The sequence below is a fragment of the Phoca vitulina genome, unplaced genomic scaffold (assembly GCF_004348235.1).
Source record: "Phoca vitulina isolate PV1807 unplaced genomic scaffold, GSC_HSeal_1.0 scaffold17, whole genome shotgun sequence".
NCBI classification, from domain to species: Eukaryota; Metazoa; Chordata; class Mammalia; order Carnivora; family Phocidae; genus Phoca; species Phoca vitulina.
In genome coordinates, this window is record NW_022589720.1 from 28,885,267 (window position 1) to 28,910,776 (window position 25,510).

Consider the following 25,510-nt stretch of genomic DNA (forward strand, 5'->3'; position numbering starts at 1 on the left):
ATTTATGGCCCCAACAATAGCAAAATATTTTTCTTCCCCAGAAATCACTTGACACATATTCACAAGAATATTAAGTTCTATATTCATATGAACCACTTCTATCTTGTCACTGTATACCTCAGCATGTAACACTCTTCCTCTCACAGAGTAGGCACTCAAGATTATTGTTAATAAGCTTTTCTTAATAAAGGGAATCTTGAGAAAAAAAAATTTTTTTTTTTAAGATTTTATTTATTTATTTGACAGAGAGAGAGAGAGAGTGAGAGAAGGAACACAAGCAGGGGAGTGGGAGAGGGAGAAGCAGGCTTCCCGCGGAGCAGGGAGTCCTATGCGGGGCTCGATCCCAGGACCCCAGGATCATGACCTGAGCCAAAGGCAGATGCTTAAAAACTGAGCCACCCAGGTACCCTTTGAGAAAATCTTATTAGCCTTCAAGCAGTATTCTTCATTTGGTCATTTAAAGAAAGTCTGGAAAACCCATACTATTTCTTCACATTGAACTTAAAAATACATGGGTATGAATAATTTTCTCCTGCATTAACCTTGCTGTAGGAATTATACAAAGGTAAGATTTCCAGTAATTCTAATCATACAAAACTCATTATTGGAAACTCAAAAATAAGCTCCTTAAATGGGGAGCAACCTAATTCTAAAAGATAGTCACAGAGTAAAACTGTATCAATTCAGAAGTAAAAATATTTGAAACAGTAATTCTGTATGTGGTACCCTGATGATGTTAATAATGGCAACCTTATGCAATAAAAATTAAATTATGACCATATACAATGATGTAATAAGGTAAATGTGCAGAAAAGAGATAACAGAACAGGCCTGACTACTTGAAATGCTTGCATATAATGTTGGCCCTTGGATGGCATCTGCGAACTTGGATTTGGGAAAGATTTCCACCACCTTAAATGATGAGAATGGCTTACTGGACCTGTTTGTACAAACAATGTGGGTTATGCTGAACACCTGTTTTTTTTCTGAGAGTATAGAATTTTGGTATGGGCTAGGCAGAGAAGGCTAACCAGACTAACCAGACTCTAATTAAAAACGCTGGGCACTGAATCTCTAAATGAGTTTCCTTGGGGCGCCTCGGTGGCTCAGTCAGTTAAGCGTCTGCCTCCGGCTCAGGTCATGATCCCAGGGTCCTGGGATGGAGCCCCGCATCAGGCTCCCTGCTCAGCAAGGAGTCTGCTTCTCCCTCTCCCTCTGCCACTCTCCCTGCTCATTCTCTCTCACTCTCTCTCAAATGAATAAATAGTATCTTTAAAAAAAATAAGTGAGCTTCCTTGGTAAACAATATTCACATGTGTTGACACAACCTATTGCTAGAGGAATTAAATGTGTCCCGTGTGACTCCACTAGGAAAAGAGTCTTAGAAACTTGTGCCTGGTTTCCTCTGGACTTCATCCCATGCACCTGTTCCCTTTGCTAATTTTGCTTTCATTGTAATAGATCATAGCCTTGAGTATGACTATATGCTGGTTCCTGTGTGTCCTCCCTGTGAACCACCGAAGGCGAGGGGTAGTCTTGGGGACCTCCAACCCCGTAGGGACACACTTAATATATTCTAAACAATAGTCATTAAAAACTAAAACAAATATATTTATACAGGTTAAATTTATTTTAAAAGTTAGTGACACCAATGAGAAACAATGAAGAATATCCAATCACTTAAAAAGTCACATATAAAAGTTTTTCACTCATACACAGCTAGCAGACCTTCTTGGAGGGCAATCTGATACCAGTCTTAAAGCCATGGATTCTCTTTGCTCCAATAACCTCATTCGTAGAAATTTATCCTAAAGAAATTATTAGTAGGGGCGCCTGGGTGGCTCAGTTGTTAAGCGTCTGCCTTCGGCTCAGGTCATGATTCCAGGGTCCTGGGATCAAGCCCCGCATAGGGCTCCCCGCTCGGCAGGAAGCCTGCTTCTCCCTCTCCCACTCCCCCTGCTTGTGTTCCCTCTCTCGCTGTCTCTCTCTCTGTCAAATAAATAAAATCTTTAAAAAAAAAAGGAGGGGCGCCTGGGTGGCTGAGTCATTAAGCGTCTGCCTTCGGCTCAGGTCATGATCCCAGGGTCCTGGGATCGAACCCCGCATCGGGCTCCCTGCTTTGCGGGAAGCCTGCTTCTCCCTCTCCCACTCCCCCTGCTTGTGTTCCCTCTCTCCCTGTGTCTCTCTCTGTCAAATTAATAAATAAAATCTTTAAAAAAAATAAAAATTAAAAAAAAGAAAGAAATTATTAGTAATGCCCACAAAAGTTTATGTAAACTGCAGCACTATAAAAAAAAAATAGTAAATAGGTGGCAACAACTAAAATATGCAACAATGCGGGAAAGGTTTAATAGGTTTTCAAAAAGGCGTATTATTTACATTGGAAAATATTCATCAAAATGTTAAATTTTAAAAGATTACAAAAGAGGGCGCCTGGGTGGCTCAGTCGTTAAGTGTCTGCCTTCGGCTCAGGTCCTGGGATCGAGCCCCACATCGGGCTCCCTGCTCCATGGGAAGCCTGCTTCTCCCTCTCCCACTCCCCCTGCTTGTGTTCCCTCTCTCGCTGTGTCTCTGTCAAATAAATAAAATCTTTAAAAAAAAAAAAGAAAGTTCTGATACACTGGGCATTTCAGACACATTCATATGCACAGTATACATCTAATGATCTACTACCTTATAAACATTATAGGTATGTGTTCATATATGCCTTTCACTCTGGTTACTGTTTAATTTAAATATACCTCTTTTAAAAAGGGCAATCCAGATACTCTGCAGCCTCTTAAATGAATTTTAAAAAAAGAGTTGGAATACCTCAGAAAGTGATTTTCATCACTTTACCAAGCCACTGTAAGCCATAGTTAAAATATAAATATATTAAGAAAAAATACTTGGATACCTGATATTATGTCTAACAAATATGGCTGTGAGAAAACAATTCTGTCAGTTCAGCAGGCAATTATTGCTAAGCCCTGCAGATCCAAAGATTTAAGAAAACAAAACAAGGGCACCTGGGTGGCTCAGTCGGTTAAGCATCTGCTTTTGGCTCAGGTCATGATCTCAGGGTCCTGGGATTGAGCCCCGCATCAGGCTCCCTGCTCAGTGGGGAGTCTGCTTCTCCTTCTCCCTCTGCCCCTCCCCCTGCTTGTGCTGGCTCTCTCTCTCTCTCTCTCATTCGCTCTTTCTCAAATAAATAAATAAAAAAAGAAAGAAAAAAAAGAAAAACCCATGATCCTTGCTATTGAGAAGCTGACAGGTCAAAATTCACTATAACCTAATTTAGTCAGAGCAACCAACTTTTATGTATAAGCAATTTCATATCTAAGCCTATGAATACAAATTAATGAGATTAAACATACTGATGGTCAAAATACATACCTGAACAATCCTCATTTTCTTTTACAGGTAGGTGGGACCACCTCAAAATTTCTCTTACTAGGTGATCACACAATCCTTGAGCATCATTTAAATTATAGCTATAGAGGTAGCAGTATAAAAGAGAAAGATAATAGCGTATCTGAAGAAAACATGTTCTTCTTCCTCCTTAAACAAGAAAGAATTAAGCTTATATTAAAAACATGTTAGCAAGGTAATGTTCTTTTTTTTTTTTTGAGTTTATTTATTTAAGTAATCTCTACACTGAACGTGGGGCTCAAACTCACAACTCCAAAATCAAGAGTCACATGCAATTCCAACTGAGCCAGCCAAGCACCCCATCAAGGTAATGCTCTCAATCTGGGTACAATGTAGACAGGAATGTTCAGTTTATGAAAGCTGTACACTCAGGTTATGTGAATTTTTCTGTATTTGTTTTATACTTCAATAAAAGTTTTTTTTTCTTAAAACAGGTCAGCAATAATTTGTTCTTTCTCATTTTTTTTTTTTTAAAGATTTTATTTATTTATTTGAGAGAGAGAGAATGAGAGCGAGTACATGAGAGGGGGGAGGGTCAGAGGGAGAAGCAGACTCCCTGCTGAGCAGGGAGCCCGATGCGGGACTCGATCCAGGGACTCCAGGATCATGACCTGAGCCGAAGGCAGTCGCCCAACCAACTGAGCCACCCAGGCGCCCTGTTCTTTCTCATTTTAAGTTCTGAACTATTTTATTATCTTTCATCAGGCCCTAGGACGACTAAGATTTTATCCCGAGAGAGCTGCAAATCCTTAGCATCTCAGCACTAAAGTCCATTAACAACATCTATCTCAAGTATACCTGGTATAAAACAGAAGGAAACATGCTAAAAAAAGAAAACCCCAAGAAACCATACATTTATCAGTTAGTCAAAGAGACTTCCCAAAGGAGAAGCACTATCCAATGAGATAGGAGCCCCTGACCACTGCATCCAAGTATCTGATGGGTGTTTAGAACTGATACCTTATCCATTCTTCCTGAGTAAAAGAATTCCAATTTTATTTGGGGTTAACAATGCACCCAGGGGCGCCTGGCTGGCTCAGTCAGTGGAACATGAGACCCTTAATCTCGGGGTTGTAGGTTCAAGCCCCACGTTGGTTGTAGAGATTACTTAAAAATAAAAAAAATCTTTAAAAAAATAAATAATGCACCCAGATCACAATTTCTCACTTAGATGTGGCCACATGAAAAAAAGACTGAGTTCTGAACCAAGAGATAACACTACGTAGAACTTCCAGAAAAGCTACTCAAAGGGAGGTAACTCAGCTAGGAGGTGCACCCTTTCTTGCCCTTCCTGCTCCCTTCCTTTCTCCTGTCTAGAATATGGATGCAACGGCTGGAGTTCCAGTACCTGTTTTAGCTCATGTAATGGCCTTAAGACTGGAAGCAATGCACTAAGGACGACTGAGTAGAAAAACTAAAGGACATGGGTCCTTAATTAGACCACGGAAACACCAAATCAGCCCCAGATTGTCAACTTCTGGTCTCTTTTTGTAAGAAAGAGAAATAAACTTCTTTCTTGTTGAAACCATTATTACTTTCAGTCTCCATTATTAGAAGCCATTCCTAGTGGATACAGTTGGAAATAAAATGTAAAGGTCCATAATGGAATTCATTTTTTTTTAAGATTTTATTTATTTGACAGAGAGAGAGAAAGAGCACAAGCAGGGAGAGTGGCAGGCAGAGGAAGAGGGAGAAGCGGGCTCCCTGCTGATGTGGGACTCAATCCCAGGACCCTGGGATCATGACCTGAGCCAAAGGCAGTCTCTCAACCAACTGAGCCACCCAGGCACCCCATAATGGAATTCATTATGAAAACTTTTCTCCATCAGAACTTCTCATCTCCTTGAATGCCACACTTCTTCATCCAGTTGAATAATCCCCAAATGTGAGAACTACATCAGACTTCTTTCTCCAGATCTACTCAGTCACAATTCCAACTGATCAAAACTATTGTCTGTCAAGTGTAACCTCTGCTCTCCAGTACTCTTGACATTGCTTTCAGGACCTACTCAACAGACTAACTTTCCTGCTTCCATGTGAAACCCACATAGCTACACCACATTCCTACAAATGACTCTCCACACTGTACCAAAAGAATCTTTCCAAATGGCCTATATTCATTTGAAAAGTTCTCTTTCCTACATAAAGTATCTAACTGATCCCAATCTCGTCGGCATAAAATCTTAATCCCTTCGCATTGCATACAGTATGTTCCTTATCATCTATTCCCTACATACCTCTCAACTTAGCTCTCACATCCTGCCCCTAATACTGCATACATATATCATATAATCTAATCCTATTAAACAACTTCCAATTTACCAAGTTGCCATGGTTTCTCACGCCTTTTTGCTTTTATAATGCTACCTCCTTTGTTAAACCATTACCACAATTTTAGCTCGCTAATTTATATTCAATTTTAAGTGTCAACTCCTCCAGGTTCTCCCCAGACTAATGCTTACACTCCAGCCTCAGATTGCGCAAAGTGCTCTTCTGTGCTTCCCCAGCATCTACCAAACAACGTAATGAAAAAGTACTAGTTTTTTATGTAATCTCTCCTCCACATCGTGGGCAACTTGTGGGTAAAGTTATTTATTTCAGTTATTCCTAGTGCCTAATATAGTACTAGGGACATAGCAGGACCTTGATAAATACTGGTTAAAATAGGGGAATGAATGAAATATGCAAAGCAGTCAGAAAATAAGCTTAATAATTGGCCAAACCTGACCATGTAGTAGTTATAGTCATAGCTAGCTCCAAGGTTGCTAGCTGAGTGAGAACTTGCCATCCTAGCCAAACCCTCAATACCATAAAAACTATCACCAGTTTCTAGAATCTACATTCCTCTAGTCTCATCAAAAATTCCATGAAGCCCATACTTAATCCAACAATCAGTCTAACTCACAGGAAATTCTTAAAGTCGAATTACTTAATGGCAGAGAGCCTTAGCTCCACGTTTCTCTAAATCTGTAAAAAGGTGGTAAATGGCAAACAAAACAAAACATTATTTTACTTAGGATATAAATCTCATTTTTTCCCTATCAATAATCAGTCACAGCTCCCATCACCAACCAAAAAACAAGGACAGAAGGAGCCTTATCTACAGATAACAGAAAAAATTCTTAGTGCTACAAATTCCAAGAGTAAAAATAATTTTAAATAAGTATTTCTGATAGTCAAGGTGCCTACCATTGTGTATTCTATTTGAGCATTAAGAAATTGTGAGCACTCAGGGCGCCTGGGTGGCTGGCTCAGTTGGTTAAGCGACTGCCTTCGGCTCAGGTCATGATCCTGGGGTCCCGGGATCGAGTCCCGCATCGGGCTCCCTGCTCAGCAGGGAGTCTGCTTCTCCCTCTGACCTTCCCCCCTCTCATGTGCTCTCTCTCTCTCTCACTCTCTCAAATAAATGAATAAATAAAAAATCTTTAAAAAAAAAAAAAAAGAAATTGTGAGCACTCAGAAATCTGGAATTATTTTTAAGTTCTACAGCATGCCAAAATACATTCCTACCAATATTATGGCAAATATTATTTTTTAACACTCTCCTACCTTTCTCTTGAGTTTCTTGTAGAGCTTTCCTCCACAGTTGAACAGATTTTTCATATGATCCTAACAGGAAACACTCTTCACCTACAAAGTTTTTAACCAACAATCAATCATGGTTAATATTACTTTATAAAAATTTACTTCATTTTAAAATTTAGTGGATACAGCTCAGCCAGAAACTATTTTGAAAAACAAGTAATTGCAACCGATTAACAAAATCAAAGCCCAGTTAACTATATTGCTTATTCACAGCTAGAAAATGTTTATAAACTACTGACCATGGATAGACTGAAGTCCTAAGGCTTGGTTCAGGTGAACTCCAGCCGTCTGCAGGTTAGCCTGTATATGACATAACAGAGCCCTGACAGTAGCTGCTTCCCGTGCCATCTTCTCAGTTAACTGTCGGTCACCTTCAGGAAGTCTTCGACTTAATTGTGTTTGATACCATACGGTGTTTTTGTACAACACTCTCCAGAGAACAATCAATCTGCACACAAAATTAAGTGATCATCAAAGCCAAATTTCAGACTAGGAATAAAAATGAGTACAGCCTTCTACTCAGCCTTATTATTTTTGCCTGTATTCTTCATTGATAAAATAATATATATACAAACTGATCAGATTTAAATATAGCACAAAGTCCACTGATCAAAAAATGCATAATACATTTTTTAAATCTTCATGGTTATTTTTCTGTAGTGCTCACCTAAACCAAAATCATTCAATACTTCAGCATGTATCATGGCTGCCCAAGGCTAATAAAATATGTGTGTTGAATAAAATTTGGCATAAATCCTAAAATATTTAAAAAATTAATATAAAAATCTATTAATGCTGACTGGTAACGGATATAGGGTTTCTTTTTGGGATTATAAAAATATTCTGGAGGGGCACCTGAGTGGCTCAGTCAGTTGGATACCCAACTTTTGGTTTCTGCTCAGGTCATGGCCTCTGGGTCATAGGATCAAGCCCTGCATCAGGCTCAGCGAGGAGTCTGCTTGGGATTCTTTCCCCTTTCCTCCCCCTCAAATAAATGAATAAAATCTTAAAAAAAAAAAAAAAGCATTCTGGAAATATGCTAATAATTCTACAACCTTGTGACTATGTTAAAAATCACTGAATTTCATACTTTAAAATGGTGAATTTTACAGTATGGGAATTATTATCTCAATTTTTCAAAAAGGAAAACATCTATAATGTTGATGGTATCCTGATATAAAGTAAATATACCTGTGTCCTGGTCGCTGAGCAAGATTTACTACTTGAGGACGAATCTTGAAAGATGAGTCCCAAGACCAGTTTTCCTGAGAATCACTATATTGAAACATTTGAAAAATGGGTACCACCAATTTGTCTTGATCTGCTGTTCTACTTCCATCAATAGATGCTGAAATAACTTCAGGCTGAAGAATGTATATGCCATTTAAATTATCAGCTACCATTTTAAGTAAATGAAAACAAGCCAAAAGCTTCTCTGAAAATAACTGACCCTGTTGTTGCTGAGTCAGCAAAAGCTTTATAGTATTTGAGGTCAGCTTTACCAAATGTCCCACATCTTGTTTGTATCTCATATCCCAATACTGCATTGATAAGCACTGATGAAAGAGTTGGAAGATACAAAGTACCCATGCATTTTGTCTTGTGCTCTTGCTTAAAAAAGGATCTAGTTTGGGGAAAGGACATTTTATAAATTGAAGAATGTAGAAAAAATGAGTGATACAAACAACTGTGTAATTTAACATTACATTTTTTTCTGTCACATTTTTTGAAATTCCAATAGCCCATGCTGCAAGGAGATTTTTCTGAACAGAATGCAGTTCTGTAACGGTTTTATCTGTCTCCTTGATATTATCCTTTGCATGTATTGTATCAAACATAGACGCAAATTCCAATCTTCCCTCCTTGACACTACTGAACAATGGATCATTTTTTTGGTTCCAAAGTGAGAATAAGTTGTCTGGAAAGTGTTTGCCTTCATTAGTTTCTTCTGCTTCAAAATCCTAAAACATGAGTGAAAAGAATTATACTTAATGTTATTTAATACCTTATAAGTAAAATCACTGGTGTTCTCAAACTTCTCCCCCTTAACAAGAGAAAAACAAAATATGTTTCTTGGAATAAAGTCAATATGTAACTGTTCAAATAAAAAACACTGCTACTAAGTACCTGGAAATCTGTTGTTTTTTCACTTAACTTCATTGTTTCTTCTGCCTGTAAGAATCTGGGGACAGTAGAATCAGCTAAACTTTTATTTCCTTGGTGTTTTAACAGGCTACATCTCAGGGAATCCAGTGATCGCAAGTTCAGCCCTTTGCCTTTTGGCTGTAGAAGATAAAAGATTTCCAAGAGTAAAATTTTATCTGTAATTCTATCACAAGCAGTTAAAAATTCTATAGACAACCGTATATAATCCAAGGATATTACTGTCAGTACGGTTTTAAATCTGAGAAAACTAAGAAGCCAACTTTTACCAATGATACCAAAAAGCACTATTACCTTAGACAATATCATACTTTGGTATGTTTTCTCAAGCCTCTGGGTTGAATCAAGTAGAAGTGATCTCATGAGCACTGATGGAGACAGGTTATCAACAAATCGAAGGGTTGTGACCATGTATCCATCAGAAATAATGAGGTAGGGTAACCGTGAGTGTGCTTTTATAGAAAATCTCTGTCTCATAGGGTCACTATCAGAAGCTGATGAATCTACAGAATTATTTGAATCTTGAAATGTAAACTGCTGAGGTCTAGCAAACAAACACAAAATTAAACAATTAGTAAGAGAAAAATCTTAAAGGAAACAATCATATTATTCCAAAGACGAAAACAATTAAAAACTACAGAATGATAAAAAAGTCCAGTTAAACATACTAACATTAAATTGTATTATCTGTAAGGAAAACATAAATGATTAAATAATATGTAGGTTTATATGTTTTTTAAATATTCCCTGAATTGTGGCATTTACTCTATTTTGTTTTTAAATTAGTTTTATACAAACTATTTCAGAGAAGAATTAAGGCAGTTCATTTTTACTATTAAAGAGTTAAATAGTTAACCTTCCTTCTTAACATATATTTAAATACACTTATAAGAATATAATCATGAGCTATGAATATACTTGTTATTGAGGAGAAAGAAGGGGTGCCTGGGTGGCTCGGTTGAGTGTCCAACTCTTGGTTTCAGCTCAGGTCATGATCTCAGGGTTGTGGGGATTGAGCCCTGAGTTGGGCTCCACACTGGGCATGGAGCCTGCTTAAGATTCTCTTTCGCTCTCCCTCTGCTCCTCCCTCTTAAAAAAAAAAAAAAAAAAAGGAGGAGGAGAAAGAAAGAAAACTGAGAAAGACATTTGGAAAAGATGGTAGTGAGGAAAATTTTTATCAGTTTAAGCTTAAATTTGACTGAGCTTCCACATAAATGTACATATTTACTGTTATGGTGGTATACCTGATTATGATTACTTAATATCACTGCTTATTAACTTTGGGGCTTTATAAAGAGAACAAATAATCAAAAATATAATCTCTTTCTGGTTAGGAAATTACACCAAATGGTCAACAACAGGAGACTGGTTAACTATAGAATGTACACACCACAAGGAATCTATAGAACATTAAAAAATTACTTCATGGAAATATGTATAATATAAACAGTTTAATCAAAAAAGCAAAATCGTAAACAGCATATATCATAGAACTTTTTGTTTTAAAAAAGAAACTAATATTGTTATTATTATAAATACCATATATATTTTTTTTAATTTGGAGGACAACACACTAAAATGTTAACTGTTATTTGGGAGGAATAGGATTACAAGAGTATTTCATTTTCTTTACTATTTATTTTTATAGAACTTGATTTTTTAGTTTTTTTAAATAATAAATATGTATTACTTTTGTAATCAGAAAAAGTAATCCATTTAATTTTTTTTATTTTTTTAATTTTTTTAAGATCTTATTTATTTGACAGAGAGAGACACAGCGAGAGAGGGAACACAAGCAGGGGGAGTGGGAGAGGGAGAAGCAGGCTTCCCGCCGAGCAGGGAGCCCGATGTGGGACTTGATCCCAGGACCCTGGGATCATGGCCTGAGCCGAAGGCAGACAGCTGAGCCACCCAGGCGCCCCAAAATTAATCCATTTTAAAAGGTCCTAAATTAATTTTAAAGACTATGAGGAAATTCAAGTCAATTATGAATTAGACCATAAAAAATAAGGAAAAAATACTTTCACTGCAGGAAGTGACAAATTTCTCAATTAGGATTTTCTAATACTAAAAATTAAGCATCCTTTTTTGCTAAATATAATCAAGGACACACCCCTCCTCAATTTCCTTTCTGTGAGGCAATGGCAATGGATTAATTTCAAAGGACTTTTCCAGTATTTTTGTATTGTAAATACCTGTGTATATATGTCAGGTTGTATCTAATATCAGCATCAATAACAACAAATATTTACTGAGCACTTACTTTACGTCAGAAGTGTGCTAAGCAGTTTGTTACTATTTATTATTTCACTTCATTCCCTCAACCCTAAGAGACAGAGTCATCTTCATTTCACAGTAAAAGAAACAGAGGCTTAAAGTATAACTTACCCAAAGTCACACAACTAGTAAGTAGAAGAACCAAGATCTGATTTTTAATCTGACTCCAAAGCCAAACTGCTACCCCAACCCACAATTAAAAATTAAAATATGGCTAAATTCTAAAGTCTTCTATCCATTTCCCACAACTTTTTCCTTTTTTCCCTTTGGGGAAAAAAAAGATAAATCCATGTGCCAAGTTAAGTTTGAGTTACTAATTTATGTAAGTGCTCTTCTTTTAAAACAATAAAAGACATAGCATACGTTTTGAACTTTTACATAAAAGAAGATATATGTTTGTGTTATTGAATATTTAAATAACTTATACTTACATAGTCACAATGTCAAATTTTCACCAGGATTAAGCAACAAAAAGAAATAGAAGAAAACTATATATAAGAAACAGATATTGAGATGACAGACTCAAAGAAGGAATGAGACAATTTGAAAGATAAAATTATTTTAAAAAATACATAGTAAAGTAATACCAAAGAAGAAAACCTGTAAACAAATTAGAACAATTCAAATGTCTCACCTATATGTTATTAGTGGGTGAAAAGGAATAAATTCTGCTGGCCCAAATTCTATGGAGCAGCCAAATGTAATTAATGTTACCAATTCACCTTGACAGGTCAATAAAACCAGGGAGCCACGTTTTAACATACAAGCCAGAAAAAGACTATCATGAGTCCAGCTGATATCACCTACCCAGTAGGACCTAGAAAAAGCAAGACAGTATGTTTAGAAAGGACTCTCTACAATGTCTTTCACAATTTAAAATGGCCAAGCAAGGGTGAAACATTTCAAAAATAAGGGAAAAAGAATGAATAGTAGGCAACTGCCACATACATTTTTGTGTATTTTACTTCCCAGAAAAAAGGTAAGAAACAAAGATGTTTGCTCATAAATATGTACTCCATACAACATAGCAATTAGAAATTCACAGATACATAAGCAAATAAGATGAAAATACTCCCTAAAAGAGTTAAGCTTTTCAGTCACTCACATTTTAATTAGAACAACTTTAATCATATTGGTGTCTACAACTAAAATCCACTGATAGATTTAAAGATCAATACCCCACCTGTCGTCTTTGCAGTTTGCCAGAGTTCCATGCAGCAGCAGACTTCCTCCTCCCAAAGCCATCCTTACTACTCCTGAACTATCTGGTAATATTAATCTTTCATAGAGACAAAAAGTAGCTCCTCATGTAAATTATGACAGACACTCTAAGTCAAGCAGACCACCGCATTGAGACCAATAATACTTTCATTTATTTATTTTATTGAAGTATAGTTGAGACATGATGTTGTATTAAATCCAGGTGTAAGGGGCACCTGGGTGGCTCAGTGGTTAACCGTCTGCCTTCGGCTCAGGTCATGATCCCAGGGTCCTGGGATCGAGTCCTGCATTGGGCTCCTTGCTCAGCGGGAAGCCTGCTTCTCCCTCTCCCACTCCCTCTGCTTGTGTTCCCTCTCTCACTGTCTCTCTCTCTCTGTCAAATAAATAAATAAAATCTTTAAAAAAAATTTCAGGTGTAAGAATGAGTAATACCTTTAGAAAGGAACTTTTGGAGAGGGAAAGAAAATGAAGAGGCAAGGCTAGATAGACCTGAAAACTTTGGAAATTCAGAGAACAGCACAGAAAAGTGTTCAGAAAATGAAATTAAGAAGTCCAAGAGGAAATCTGGTAGTGGCTCATGTGCCATCCAAAATCATGACTTATGCTGACTTGTGTTGCTATTAACCTACATGCAGAGCATGCCAACTTTGTTTAAAATGCTAAACACCTCAGCCTCCCTGAGTACATAACGGTTTTCCCAATCCAGGTTATTTTCATTTTGGTCTCTAATTAAGCTCAATAGTTCCCTACCCAGTTGTAACCCCACTCCTCCTGAGACAACACAGGAAAAAATAAAAGAGAAAAGAAAATATGTTCATGTATCCTCCACCCTACCAAGACCCTTTCTTAAAGTAGGATTTTCCTTACATAAAGCAATTTTAGAATCTATCAAGCACAAATGCTGAAAGGAAATTGCATTATCTATCTAAATACCTATTTAGATACCTTTTGAATTATCAGAGCCTTAAACTTATTAAACTATTGGAAAATAAAAACAATATGTAGAAACACAAGTGTTCTTACCTGATAAGTGTAGCTGGGACCACAGGATTCTTATTACTACATCCTCTCAGGCTACCACAGAGAGTAACAAAATTCAGTGTGTTTATAAACAATACCTGAGTTGCCTAAAAAGAAAAAAAAAGACAACAAAACCATTAAATTATTTTATTTTAATCATTACTTTTAATTCTAGAGACCTAGAGACTATTATTATATCAATAAACTATCCTGGAAGTCTTTCCTAACTGGCAAAACAATACTGAAAACTAAAACTCCACGCCCTTTTATACTATATTTTAAGGCCATCAGTTACCACTTTGCCCTTTTTTGTTCCTTTTTGCTACCCTCTTTTCACTTCTGAAGGTCAAGTTTTGAAATTACAGCAGCTAGTTTAAATAACTTTACCAATCTACAATGTTAAATTGGATCAGAAAACACCAATTTAAAAAACATAAAGTAGTTATTAAAAAACAAGGAACTCCAAACTGGACTAAACTCTTTTATAGGTTACTTCCAAGACAGATTACATTTACTGACCTTTGGGTCTTTCTGATTAAGAGTTACTGCCAGGGTAACACCATCTCTTGAAAAGGCAGAAAGTAGAGCTCCTCTTGACTTTACTGATTCACATTTAGGAACCAGACTGCACAGAAGGCAGTTTTGTTGTGCCCAATGAACATGGTATGGCAATGATCTAAGAAAGTAATGAAATAATTGAAAATAGGAAATATGGTAACTTTTAAATTAATATTTAGTTCATCACAAAAAACTTAAGAGTCCAACTAAATTCCTATATGTGCACAAATATTAGGGGGCCTTTTAGCAACTGTTCAGAAGTTTCATCCAAGGCACAAAAGAGCAGTTGCCAGTTAAACAAGTTCAATATCAGCATTTTGTTAGTAATGGCATGTTCCATGTCAACCCCAAATACATCTGCTTTGATGAAAGGTTCAGGTGACACATATTTCTACATTACTATAAACATTTTTACAGAAATTAAATAGGTAGAAAAGAAAGGATTTTTAAAATAGTGGCAATGTTCTGGGGTGCCTGTCTGGCTCAGGTGGTAGACCCTGCGACTCTTGGGTTTTAAGTTCAAGCCACACGTTGGGCTCCACGCTGGGCATGAAACTTCCATACAAAAAAATAAACAATAAAATAAAATAAAAATAAAATAAAATAGTGGCAATATTCTATATTTGATATGAGCATGGTTATACATACATTTATCAAAATCCACCTCATTATACACTTAAGATTTTTTCATTTTACTTTATATAAATTATATTTTAATAAAGTACTGTTAGCATATGAAAATGAAGAAAATAAGCAAAAAAAAATCACACTATTTTACTAAATCCTACCCAGGCATTTTATGCTTTTAATGCACTCTGTATTATTACTGGGTTTTTTAGAATAAACAAAACTGTTTATTTTATTTTTATTTATTTATTTTATTTAAGTAATCCCTACCCCCAACGTGGGCTCAAACTCACAACCCCAAGATCAAGAATGGCATGGTCTTCTGAGTCAGCCAGGTACCCCTAAACAAAGCCAGGTACCCCTAAATAAAACTATTTTTTAAATTTTTTAAAAGATTTATTTATTTGAGAGAGAGAGAGAGAGAGAGAACACACAAGCAGGGGGAGCTGCAGGCAGAGGGAGAAGCAGACTCCCCACTGAGCAGGGAGCCCGATGTGGGGCTCGATCCTAGGACCCTGGGATCATGACCTGAGCCGAAGGCAGATGCTTAATTGACTGAGCCACCTAGGCGCCCCAATAAAACTATTTTTTAATTTAAAAAGTACTTGAGCATTTAAAAGGTACAGTAGTAAATTCAAATTATGTCCCTTTTAAAATTCAATTGAATTATTTTTCGAAATAGCTATCTCTATACCACAACCTTTCTTACCTTTTACATGTTCTCATTTCCAAGAAAGGAAACAAAACAAAAACAAGAAAAACCTAGAGTAAACAAACATTTAAAATGAAAACAAAATAAAGTATTTATGGGAAGAACACCTTTGTAAAATCTCGTAAGTTCAAATTCACATTTCATTTAACTAATCTTATTATGTTTTTATGGGAGTAAAAATATTGCTGTAAAAGGGATAAAAAATAAGGAAGAATGAAATCTTCACCTTACCTTATAGGTGTAAATACATTTTCATGCCACCGAATTGCCAGAAATGTCAACTTCAGACATTCTCCAGAATAAAAAGTAAACGAACACAAGCAGCAATCTCCAAATAACTGTAGATAAATTTAATAAACTTTAGTATATAACTCATCTGAAAATAAATCAAAATATATAGAACATGTATTTATCATAAATAAAATAAAATATGGAAATCCTGCTTGTATTTTTATTCTTAACATTAGGCTCAAGAATAAATAGTTAAAAAAAAAAAAGAAGAAGTAATTTATTTCTGAGCCAGAGGCATGCCCCAAGAAAACAATGCCATTTACTGTGACTATTACTGGAAAGATTCTTATATATTCTTATGTATTTTTCTCTTATTTAATAGTTATATATTATTTAAATTAGGGCACTACCTAGAGGTGGAGGAAGGTAGAGGAAAATAAAATTTCAAAACGCGATTTCTAACAATAGTGGATTGGGTAATGAAATGTTGGTCCATACATACAAAGAATGCATGCAGCTATTTATGTTTTTTAGCTAATGAATAGGTTCTTTCTTGGAAATTCAATGTCTTACTTAGTATCACCAATTCTAGCTTTTTCAATTATTAAACTAGTTATATTTTGAAACTAAGGAAAAGTACAGAATCAGTCCTAGGGAACAAACTGCTGGCTGCCAGAGGGGAGGGGGAGGGGGATGGGCAAAATGGGTGAAGAGGAGTGGTAGGTACAGGTTTCCAGTTATGTAACAAGTCATGGGAATAAAAGGTAGAGCATACAGTATATAATCAATGGTACTGTAATAGTTTTGCATAGTGACAGATGGTGACCATACTTGTGGTAAGCACAGCATAACACAAAGAGTTGTTGAATCACCATGTTGTATACCTGTAACTAATGTAACACTGGGTCAACTATACTCAAAAATAAATAAATAAAAGTAAATAAAACTTAAAACTAGGGAAAAGTGAAACTAGGGAAAGAAAAAGGAAGCTCTAACTTAAACCATTTTTTAAGTATAATTAACAGTATTATATTAGCTTTGAGTGTACAATATAATGATTCAACAATTCTACACATTTCTCAGTGTTCATCAAGACAACTGTGCTCTTAATACCCTTTATCTATTTCACCCACCCCTCACCCACCTCTCACCCACCTCTCCTCTGGTAACCACTAGTTTGTTCTCTGTATTTAAGAATCTGTTTATTTTGTTGTTGGTGGTGGTAGTGGTTCATTTTGATTTTTAGATTCAACATGTAAGTGAAGTCATGGGTATTTGTCCTCTGACTGACTTATTTCACTTGGCATTATACCCTCTAGGTCCATCTATGTCATCACAAATGGCAAGATCTCATTCTTTTTTATCACTGAGTAATATTCCATTTTTTATATATACCACATCTTCTTTATCCATTCACCTATTGATGGACACTGGGTTGCTTCCATAGTTTGGCTACTGTAAATAATGCTGCAATAAACATAGAGGTGCATATGTCTTTTCGAATTAGTGTTTTTTTTTTCTTTGGGTAAATATCCAGTTGTGGAATTAGTGGATCATATGGTATTTCTATTTTTAGTTTTTTGAGGAAACTCCATACTGTTTTCCACAGTGGCTGCACCAATTTATATTTCCAACAGTGCACAAGGGTTCTTTTCTCCACATCCTTGTCAAACACGTGTTATTTCTTGCCTTTTGAGACTAGTCATTCTGACAGGTGTTAGGTGATATATCTCAGTGTAGTTTTGGTTTGCACTTCCCTGATGATTAGTGATGTTGAGCATCTTTTCATGTAACTGAGGCCATCTGTATGTCTTCTGTAGAGAAATGTCTATTCAAGTCCTCTGCCCATTTTTTAATTGGATTATTTGTGGGTTTTTGGTGTTGAGTTGTGTAAGTTCTTTGTATACTTTGGATATTAACTCCTTAACAGAAATATTTGCAAATATCTTCTCCAGTTCAACAAGTTACCTTTTTGTTTTGTTGATGGCTTCCTCCTTCCCTGTGCAAAAGCTTTTTATTTTTTGTGTACTCCCAATAGTTTAACTCTGCTTTTGTTTCCTTTGCCAGAGGAGATGTATCTAGGAAAATGTTTCTAAAGCTGTTGTCAAAGAAATTACTGCCTACGCTTTCTTCTAGGAATTTTATCGTTTCAGGTCTCACATTTAGGTCTTTAATCCATTTTGAGTTTATTTTTTTGTGGTGTAAGAAAATGGTCCAGTTTTCTCAACACCATTTGTTGAAGAGACTACTGTCTTTTCCCCACTATATATTCTTGCCTCCTTCCTCATAAACTAATTGACCATATATACATGGGTTTATTTCTGGATTCTCTATTCTGTTTCTTGAGCTATGTGTCTATTTTTGTGCCAGTACCATACTGTTTTGATTACCTACAGCTTTGTTCTTCTTTTCCAAGATCACTTTGTCTTTTGTGGTTCTATACAAATTGTGGGGTTATTTGTTCTCTTTGAAAAATGTTGGTATTTTGATAGGGATTGCATTAAATCTGTAGACTACTTTGGGTAGTATGGACATTTTAACAATACTCATTCTTCCAATCATGAGCATGGAATATCTTTCCATTTGTTTGTGTTATCTTCAATTTCTTTAATCAGTGTTTTATAGTTTTTGGAGTACAGATCTTTCACCTCCTTGGTTAAGTTTATTCTTAGGTATTTTATTCTTTTTGGTGCAATTATAAATGAAATTGTTCTCCTAATTTCTCTTTCTGCTACATCATTACTAGTGTAGAGAAATGCAAGAGATTTCTATATATTCATCTCATATCCTATGACTTTACTGAATTCATTTGTCGGTTCTAGTAGTTTTTTTGGTGGAGTTCAAATCATTTTTAATAAGCATTTTAAAAAATATGACCAAGAAATGTAAAAATATTTTTTCCACAATAATTTCATATTTACTGTGACAATTAATGATGACTAAAGATACAGAACAATGCTTTACACACTCTGCTCAATAGCTTCACAAATAGTGTCTGTTCTTAGAGTCTGAGATCTCAACTTCTATAACACCCTGTCTGATTTGGATTTTACCTCGTTTTTTATAAAAACAGCATGCACTACAGCTTCTTTATCTTCATTAGAAGGCAAATGAACTGCTTCTTCAGATATGATCTGAGACCACTGGCCTACCAATGAAGGGCTTTTAGAAGAGAAGATATTCTTGAATTCCAAATATTCCCAAAGAAATATGCATCCAGAAGGAGTTACAAGCAGAACTCTTTTCCCATTTCCAGATACATACAAGTACAGTCTCAAGGAGCTTGCTTAAAAAAAAAAAAAAAAGTTAATTAAACTTCTGAAGTCTGAATTCTTCCCAGAAAGTACATAATTTATCTATTCTGACAATAAGAAACCTAAATGATGCGTCCACTCAGGATAAAGCTAAGGCACAACTAATAAATTAAAAATACAAATAATAGTAACATTTATCATGTATTTGTTACATGATATTAGGAACCCATTGTTATCAGATATGATAGGCCACACTTTTCTTCAAGATGAATCTAAGTATCACAAATGAACACCACCAAAAAAATTCATACATATATAAGAAAACATATATGTATATATTCTCTATCTATACAGATATATATATGCACACATACAGAGATGTGTTTTTAAAATAGGAATAGGAAAATGTTTCATCTTCTTTTCCTTCTATTTACCAAGTAAACCAATTTAAGTAAATAAAAAACTCCTACCTACTGCAACTTGAATCATTTTCTTAGGCTCTTCAGTTGTCTGTATAGTTTTCAAGCAATCTTGATCTTTGTTCCAAAGAAAAAGCTCCCCTGTAGTGAGTACCCCAGCCAGCCAGGCATCTGTTTCCAAAAAGGAAATACAATACTTATAATCTAATATTTCCCTTGATATTACCCCAAATTATGAACAAACACAATTAATCTAGCCTTTTGAAAATATCAGTATTACTTAACCATTACTGGATGTTGTTAGGACAATAACATCCTTCAGTAAAGGCTGCAGACAAGGAATTTTCTTCTTTGTTCTTCCTGACAGCAAATTAATTTCATTTATGAATTTATCATCCAAAAGAAAAATAGCTTCATCTTCCTAAGAGAAGAAACATGTGAGACTTAAGAGGTTCCAGAAGTTAATTCAACCTCCAAGCTAAATAATCCCAGAAAGGAAAATAAAGTGACATTCAAGAAAGATTATATACTTGTACCACAAATAATAAAATGAACAATAAGGTTGATTAGGTAACCTGGAGATTTTTTTCATTCTATCTTAAAATACTTCTTAATAGAATTACTAGGTAGAATAATCTAATGGTTGCATCTAGATCTTTTTGACCTTTAAAATTATAGGAGTGTTGGGGCACCTGGGTGGCTCGGTCATTAATCGTCTGCCTTTGGCTCAAGTCATGATCCCAGGGTCCTGTGATGGAGCCCCGCATCGGGCTCCCTGCTCCGCGGGAAGCCTGCTTCTCCCTCTCCCACTACCCCTGCTTGTGTTCCTTCTCTCGCTTTGTCTCTGTCAAATAAATAAAATCTTTTAAATAAATAAATAAAATTATAGGAGTGTCTTCTAATTCTGCTAGCCAAAATTGAGTTATGTGTTGTTTAATTTCATCAATTTGAACAGTAGTATGGGCAAGTTTTTAAATTATTTACCTAGATTAAAACAGATATGGCTTCTGAAATTTATAAAACCCAGGTTCTGATCATTTTTTATTATCTAGAAAAAGCATGCTGTTTTGAATGAACTGTGTTTTCATATATTTTAGGGCAGTGGTTTTCAAAGTACCACCTAACCAACATTATCAGCAACACCTGAGACCCTGTTAGAAATGCACACTCTCCACCCAGAACTACTCAATCAGAAACTCTGGGAGTGGGGCCCAACACTTGTTTTAAAAACATCACCAGGGCGCCTGGGTGGCTCAGCTGGTTAAGCAACTGCCTTCGGCTCAGGTCATGATCCTGGAGTCCCTGGATTGAGTCCCGCATCGGGCTCCCTGCTCTGACCCTGCCCCCTCTCATGTGCTCTCTCTCTCAAATAAATAAATAAAATCTTTTAAATAAATAAATAAATAAAAACATCACCAGGTAAAGGCGTGCCTGGTGGCTCAGTTGGTTAAGTATCTGACTCAATCTCAGCTCAGGTCTTGATCTCAGGGTTGTGAGTTCAAGCCCTGGGTTGGGCATCACCAGATGATTCTGAACCACTGCAAAGTTCAAGAGACACTGTTCTAGAGGAAGTTAAAAATACAATTTCTCATAGGAAATGACTCTAAACACCAAATTTTTAAATTTTCATAATTATTACATATTCTAAGAGGATTTTATAGGTTTGCCAACTTTCCCTAAGGTGAGGAATCTATCCCATATATTGTAAATGGTATTCCTGGATTGCTGGTATATTTTGGCCCATCTTTATTCTAAGTTCTAAGGGGCACTTTTATTGAATACTCATGAAAATCACAATGGGAGGAAACACTCCACTGACTGTTCCAGTAAGGAAAGGTTCAGAAGATTAAATATTCCCTTCTGGTTATACAAAAATAAAAAGCTTTTGCACCATGCAGGAGGGAACCATCAACAAAACAAAAAGGCAATCTGCTGAATGGGAGAAGACATTTGCAAATGATATGTCTGGTAAGGGGTAAAATCCAAAGTATACAAAGAAATTATATAACTATACACCAAAAAAACCCAAATAATCCAATTAAAAAATGGGCAGAGGACCTGAATAGACATTTTTCTACAAAAGACATACAGATGGCCAACAGATACATAAAAAGATGCTCAATATCACTAATCATCAGGGAAGTGCAAATCAAAACCACACTGAGATGTATCACCTAGCACCTATCAGAATGACTAGAATCAAAAAGACAAGCAGAGGGGTGCCTGGGTGGCTCAGTTAAGCATCGGACTCTTGGTTTTGGCTCAGGTCATGATATCGAGTTCTAGCCCCGCATTGGGCTATGCTCAGCGGGGAATCTGCTTGAGATTCTCTGGCTCTCCCTCTGCCCCTCTCCCTGCTCGTGTTCTCGCTCTAATAAATACATAAAATCTTTAAAGAAAAAAAAAGACAAAAGGGGCACCTGGCTGGCTCAGTCAGTGGAGCATGAGACTCTTGGTCTCAGGTTGTGAGTTTGAGCCCTATGTTGGGTATAGAGCTTACTTACAAATAAAATCTTTTAAACAAACAAACCAGAAATAACAAGTGTTTGGCAAGGATGTGAAGGAAAAAAGGACTCTTGTGCACTGTTGGTGGGAATTTAAATTGGTGCAGCCACTGTGGAAAACAGTATGGAGTTTCCTCAAAAAATTAAAAATAGAAATACCATATGATCCACTAATTCCACTACTGGATTTTTTTTTTAAGATTTTATTTGTTTATTTATTTGTCAGAGAGAGAGAGCACAAACTGGAGGTTGCCAGAGGGGAGATGAGTGGGGAGATGGGCAAAATCCTTGAAGGAGATTAAGAGGTATAGAGTTCCAGTCATAAATAAATAAGTTACACAGATGAAAAGTACAGTACAGGGTATATACTCAATAACATTGTAATAGTGTTGTCTGGTGACAGATGGCGACTATACTTACTGTGAGGAGCACTGAGTAATGCACAGAATTGTAGACAATGTTATACACCTCAAACTAGTATAATATTGTTATGTTAATTATATTTAAATTAAAATTTTTCATTAAAAAACTCCCTTTGAGGGCAACTGGGTGGCTTAGTCAGTAAAGCATCAGACTTTGACTCAGGTCATGATATCAAGATCCTGAGATGGGGCCCCACATCATGCTCCATGCTCAGCAGGGAGGCTGCTTGCTTCTCCCTCTCCCTCCCCCCGCTCATGTTCTCTCTCTCTTTCTCTCAAATTAATAAATAAAATCCTAAAAAAAAAACCTCCCCTTGATATATGCCATCTCAACCTTAAACATAATAAGACAAAAAAAATTTTTCAAAGTAAAATACTTCTTTTAGACCATTTAACTTTCTGGAAAAGCTAACTTGCTCCCATAAAAAAACAAAAACAAACACAAAAATCCTGTTCTGTGAGCACGTGATCCTTCTAAAGATGGTGGTTTAAGACCACAGAACATTCTAGCTTAGAGGCAAAGTATACATTTGACACATTATTACAGCTGGTATTGTATGAAGAAAGAAAAACCTACCTGTCCCAACCAGGAGACTCGTGGCCAGGGCTTTTTCTGCTTGATACTTGTTGATGTTAAAACTTCTAACCTTATCTCCATGCTTGTTAAGATAACAATGACCAATTAAGTAAAAACAGTCCACCAGATGCTGTAAAAAAAAAAATAATAATAATAAATAGCCCATAAGATTTACTAAGCATCTTAATTTAGAATTTTCACAAAGTAAATTACTTTTTCATAGCTCAATTTAACTCTTCTTTTAAGGTAAGATATTGAGAATGCATTTAGTATCTTGTATCTCAGTTAGGCAAAATGTATTTGCTTTTTTTCACAAGTTTTTTTCTCAGACTATAAAGATAAAAATAAAAATAAAATAAAAATAAACTAGGAAAAGATCTTGACGATAAAGTTTCTATGCTTTTCTCAGTGCCATAGGTTGTATTACCCAAAGATGGCCACAACAGTATCTCCCATCCCACATGCTCTTTTTATACTGTGACTTTCACACCTCTCTCATTGAAAACTATTTGAGATATGAGATACTAAATGCATTCTCAATATCTTACCTTAAAAAGAGGAAACCATGAATCCATATAATAAGTAAACTAATCAATTGAACATTTTATTAAAAATGGTATATTTACATTGTTTCAAAGTATAAAAATACACTATAAAGTACTCATTAATTGCAAAAAAGAAAAGAGTAACTTTATAATAAAGAAGCCAGGCAGACTCCATGTAATCCAGTGATCAAAATGAAAATTATCAGAAATGGGACAACTGGAGATCATATGTCACCTAATACATAAAATGAGAAAAAGGTCTCTGTAACACATGAGCTAAAGATACATAACCTGAATCTAATCACAAGGATGTATTAGGCAAACCCAAATTGAGGGACATCCTACAAAATAATTGATCTGAAATCTTCAAAAGTTTCAAGGTTATGGAAGTTGGGAAAAAGATCAAGAAACTGGTCAAGTGGAAAACCTGATAACTGAGTTGCAATGAGTAATTGTAAATTTTATCTTTTCATGATAAAGGACAATATTGGCAACCGGAAAAACTTGAATAGAAACTAAGGATGATATGGTTGTAATGTATGAATGTTAATTTTCTGATTTTGATGGGTGTCTTCCACATATGTAGGTAATTTCCTTGTTTGCAGAAAATACACACTAAAATATTCAGAGGTAAGAGACCATCAGTTTGTCACTCACTCTCAAATGATTCATGAAAAATAGTTCCTTGTACTATATATGCAATTTTCCTATAAGTTTCTGACTGTTCCAAATTAATTTTCTTAATTTTTAAAATTGAGAAATCATGGGGCGCCTGGGTGGCTCAGTCGTTAAGCATCTATCTGCCTTCGGCTCAGGTCATGATCCCGGAGTCCTGGGATCAAGCCCCGCATCAGGCTCCCTGCTCTGCGGGAAGCCTGCTTCTCCCTCTCCCACTCCCCGTGCTTGTGTTCCCTCTCTCGCTGTGTCTCTGTCAAATAAATAAATAAAATCTTAAAAAAAAAAAAATTGAGAAATCATATGTAATTTGGCCATTGGCCTATATTCAATCATAGCCTTATTCTTTCCTTTTTTTTAAATTCTATATTCCTAATTCTAGTTTATGAAATCCAAAAAAGTTGAATTTATTTGGTATCATTAATGTCATCTTTAAAAAGAAAGTAGCTGAATTTTTTTATAAAATAAGCTTAAAAAAAAAAACTATTCAAGTATAGCAAAGAGGACCTATTAAGATGCTAGCCATCCTCATATTTTATACTGTAACATTGTTTTTCAATTGCTTAGAACCCTAATAATCTAAATGACGACTTCCTGACACACCATTTTTATAAACTTTAAATATAAATAAAATTATAAATAAAAATAAATAAAAGAAATTCTTTTTTTTTTTTAAAGATTTTATTTATTTGAGAGAGAGAGAGAGCACATGAGAGGGGGGAGGGTCAGAGGGAGAAGCAGACTCCCTGCTGAGCAGGGAGCCCGATGCGGGACTCGATCCCGGGACTCCAGGATCATGACCTGGGCCAAAGGCAGTCGCTTAACCAACTGAGCCACCCAGGCGCCCAAGAAATTCTTTAAAAAGAGCTAACCAGGGGTGCCTGGGTGGCTCAGTTGGTTAAGCGCCTAACTCTTGATTTCGGCTTAGGTCATGATCTCAGGGTCATGGGATGGAGCCCCGATTTGGGGCTCTGCACTCAGCAGGGAGCCTGCTTTCGAGTCTCTTCCTCCCCCTCTCTGCTCCTCCCCTGCTTGTGCACACACACTCTCTCTAAAATAAATAAATCGGGGCGCCTGGGTGGCTCAGTCAGTTAAGCGGCTGCCTTCGGCTTGGGTCATGATCCCAGGGTCCTGGGATCGAGGCCCACGTCTGGCTCCCAGCTCAGCGGGAAGCCTGCTTCTCCCTCTCCCTCTGCCTGCCGTTCTGCCTACTTGTGTTCTCTCTCTGTCAAGTAAATAAATAAAATCATAAATAAAATCATAAATCAATCAATCAATCAATCTATCTATCTTTTTAAAGAAAAGCTAG

The 25,510-nt window shown here is 36.1% G+C and overlaps 1 protein-coding gene across 5 annotated transcripts in view; it reads right to left on the minus strand.

Moving 5' to 3' along the window:
- Positions 1-25,510, minus strand: part of CPLANE1 (ciliogenesis and planar polarity effector 1) — a 138,124-nt gene that overhangs the window by 105,901 nt on the left and 6,713 nt on the right. For 3 of the 5 annotated variants that reach the window (XM_032415152.1, XM_032415151.1, XM_032415155.1), the window contains exons 2-15: positions 22,982-23,111; positions 19,764-19,899; positions 19,530-19,649; positions 18,859-19,091; positions 15,806-15,912; positions 14,197-14,353; positions 13,681-13,784; positions 12,071-12,253; positions 9,454-9,703; positions 9,124-9,279; positions 8,188-8,957; positions 7,236-7,444; positions 6,961-7,041; positions 3,376-3,540 (exon numbers count right to left, since the gene is read on the minus strand). In XM_032415152.1, the coding sequence (XP_032271043.1) occupies positions 3,376-3,540; positions 6,961-7,041; positions 7,236-7,444; positions 8,188-8,957; positions 9,124-9,279; positions 9,454-9,703; positions 12,071-12,253; positions 13,681-13,784; positions 14,197-14,353; positions 15,806-15,912; positions 18,859-19,091; positions 19,530-19,649; positions 19,764-19,899; positions 22,982-23,062 (2,752 nt within the window). In that variant the 5' untranslated portion in view covers positions 23,063-23,111. The remainder of the gene's footprint in view (positions 1-3,375; positions 3,541-6,960; positions 7,042-7,235; positions 7,445-8,187; positions 8,958-9,123; positions 9,280-9,453; positions 9,704-12,070; positions 12,254-13,680; positions 13,785-14,196; positions 14,354-15,805; positions 15,913-18,858; positions 19,092-19,529; positions 19,650-19,763; positions 19,900-22,981; positions 23,112-25,510) is intronic. The other 2 variants (XM_032415154.1, XM_032415153.1) reach the window with 1 other exon arrangement.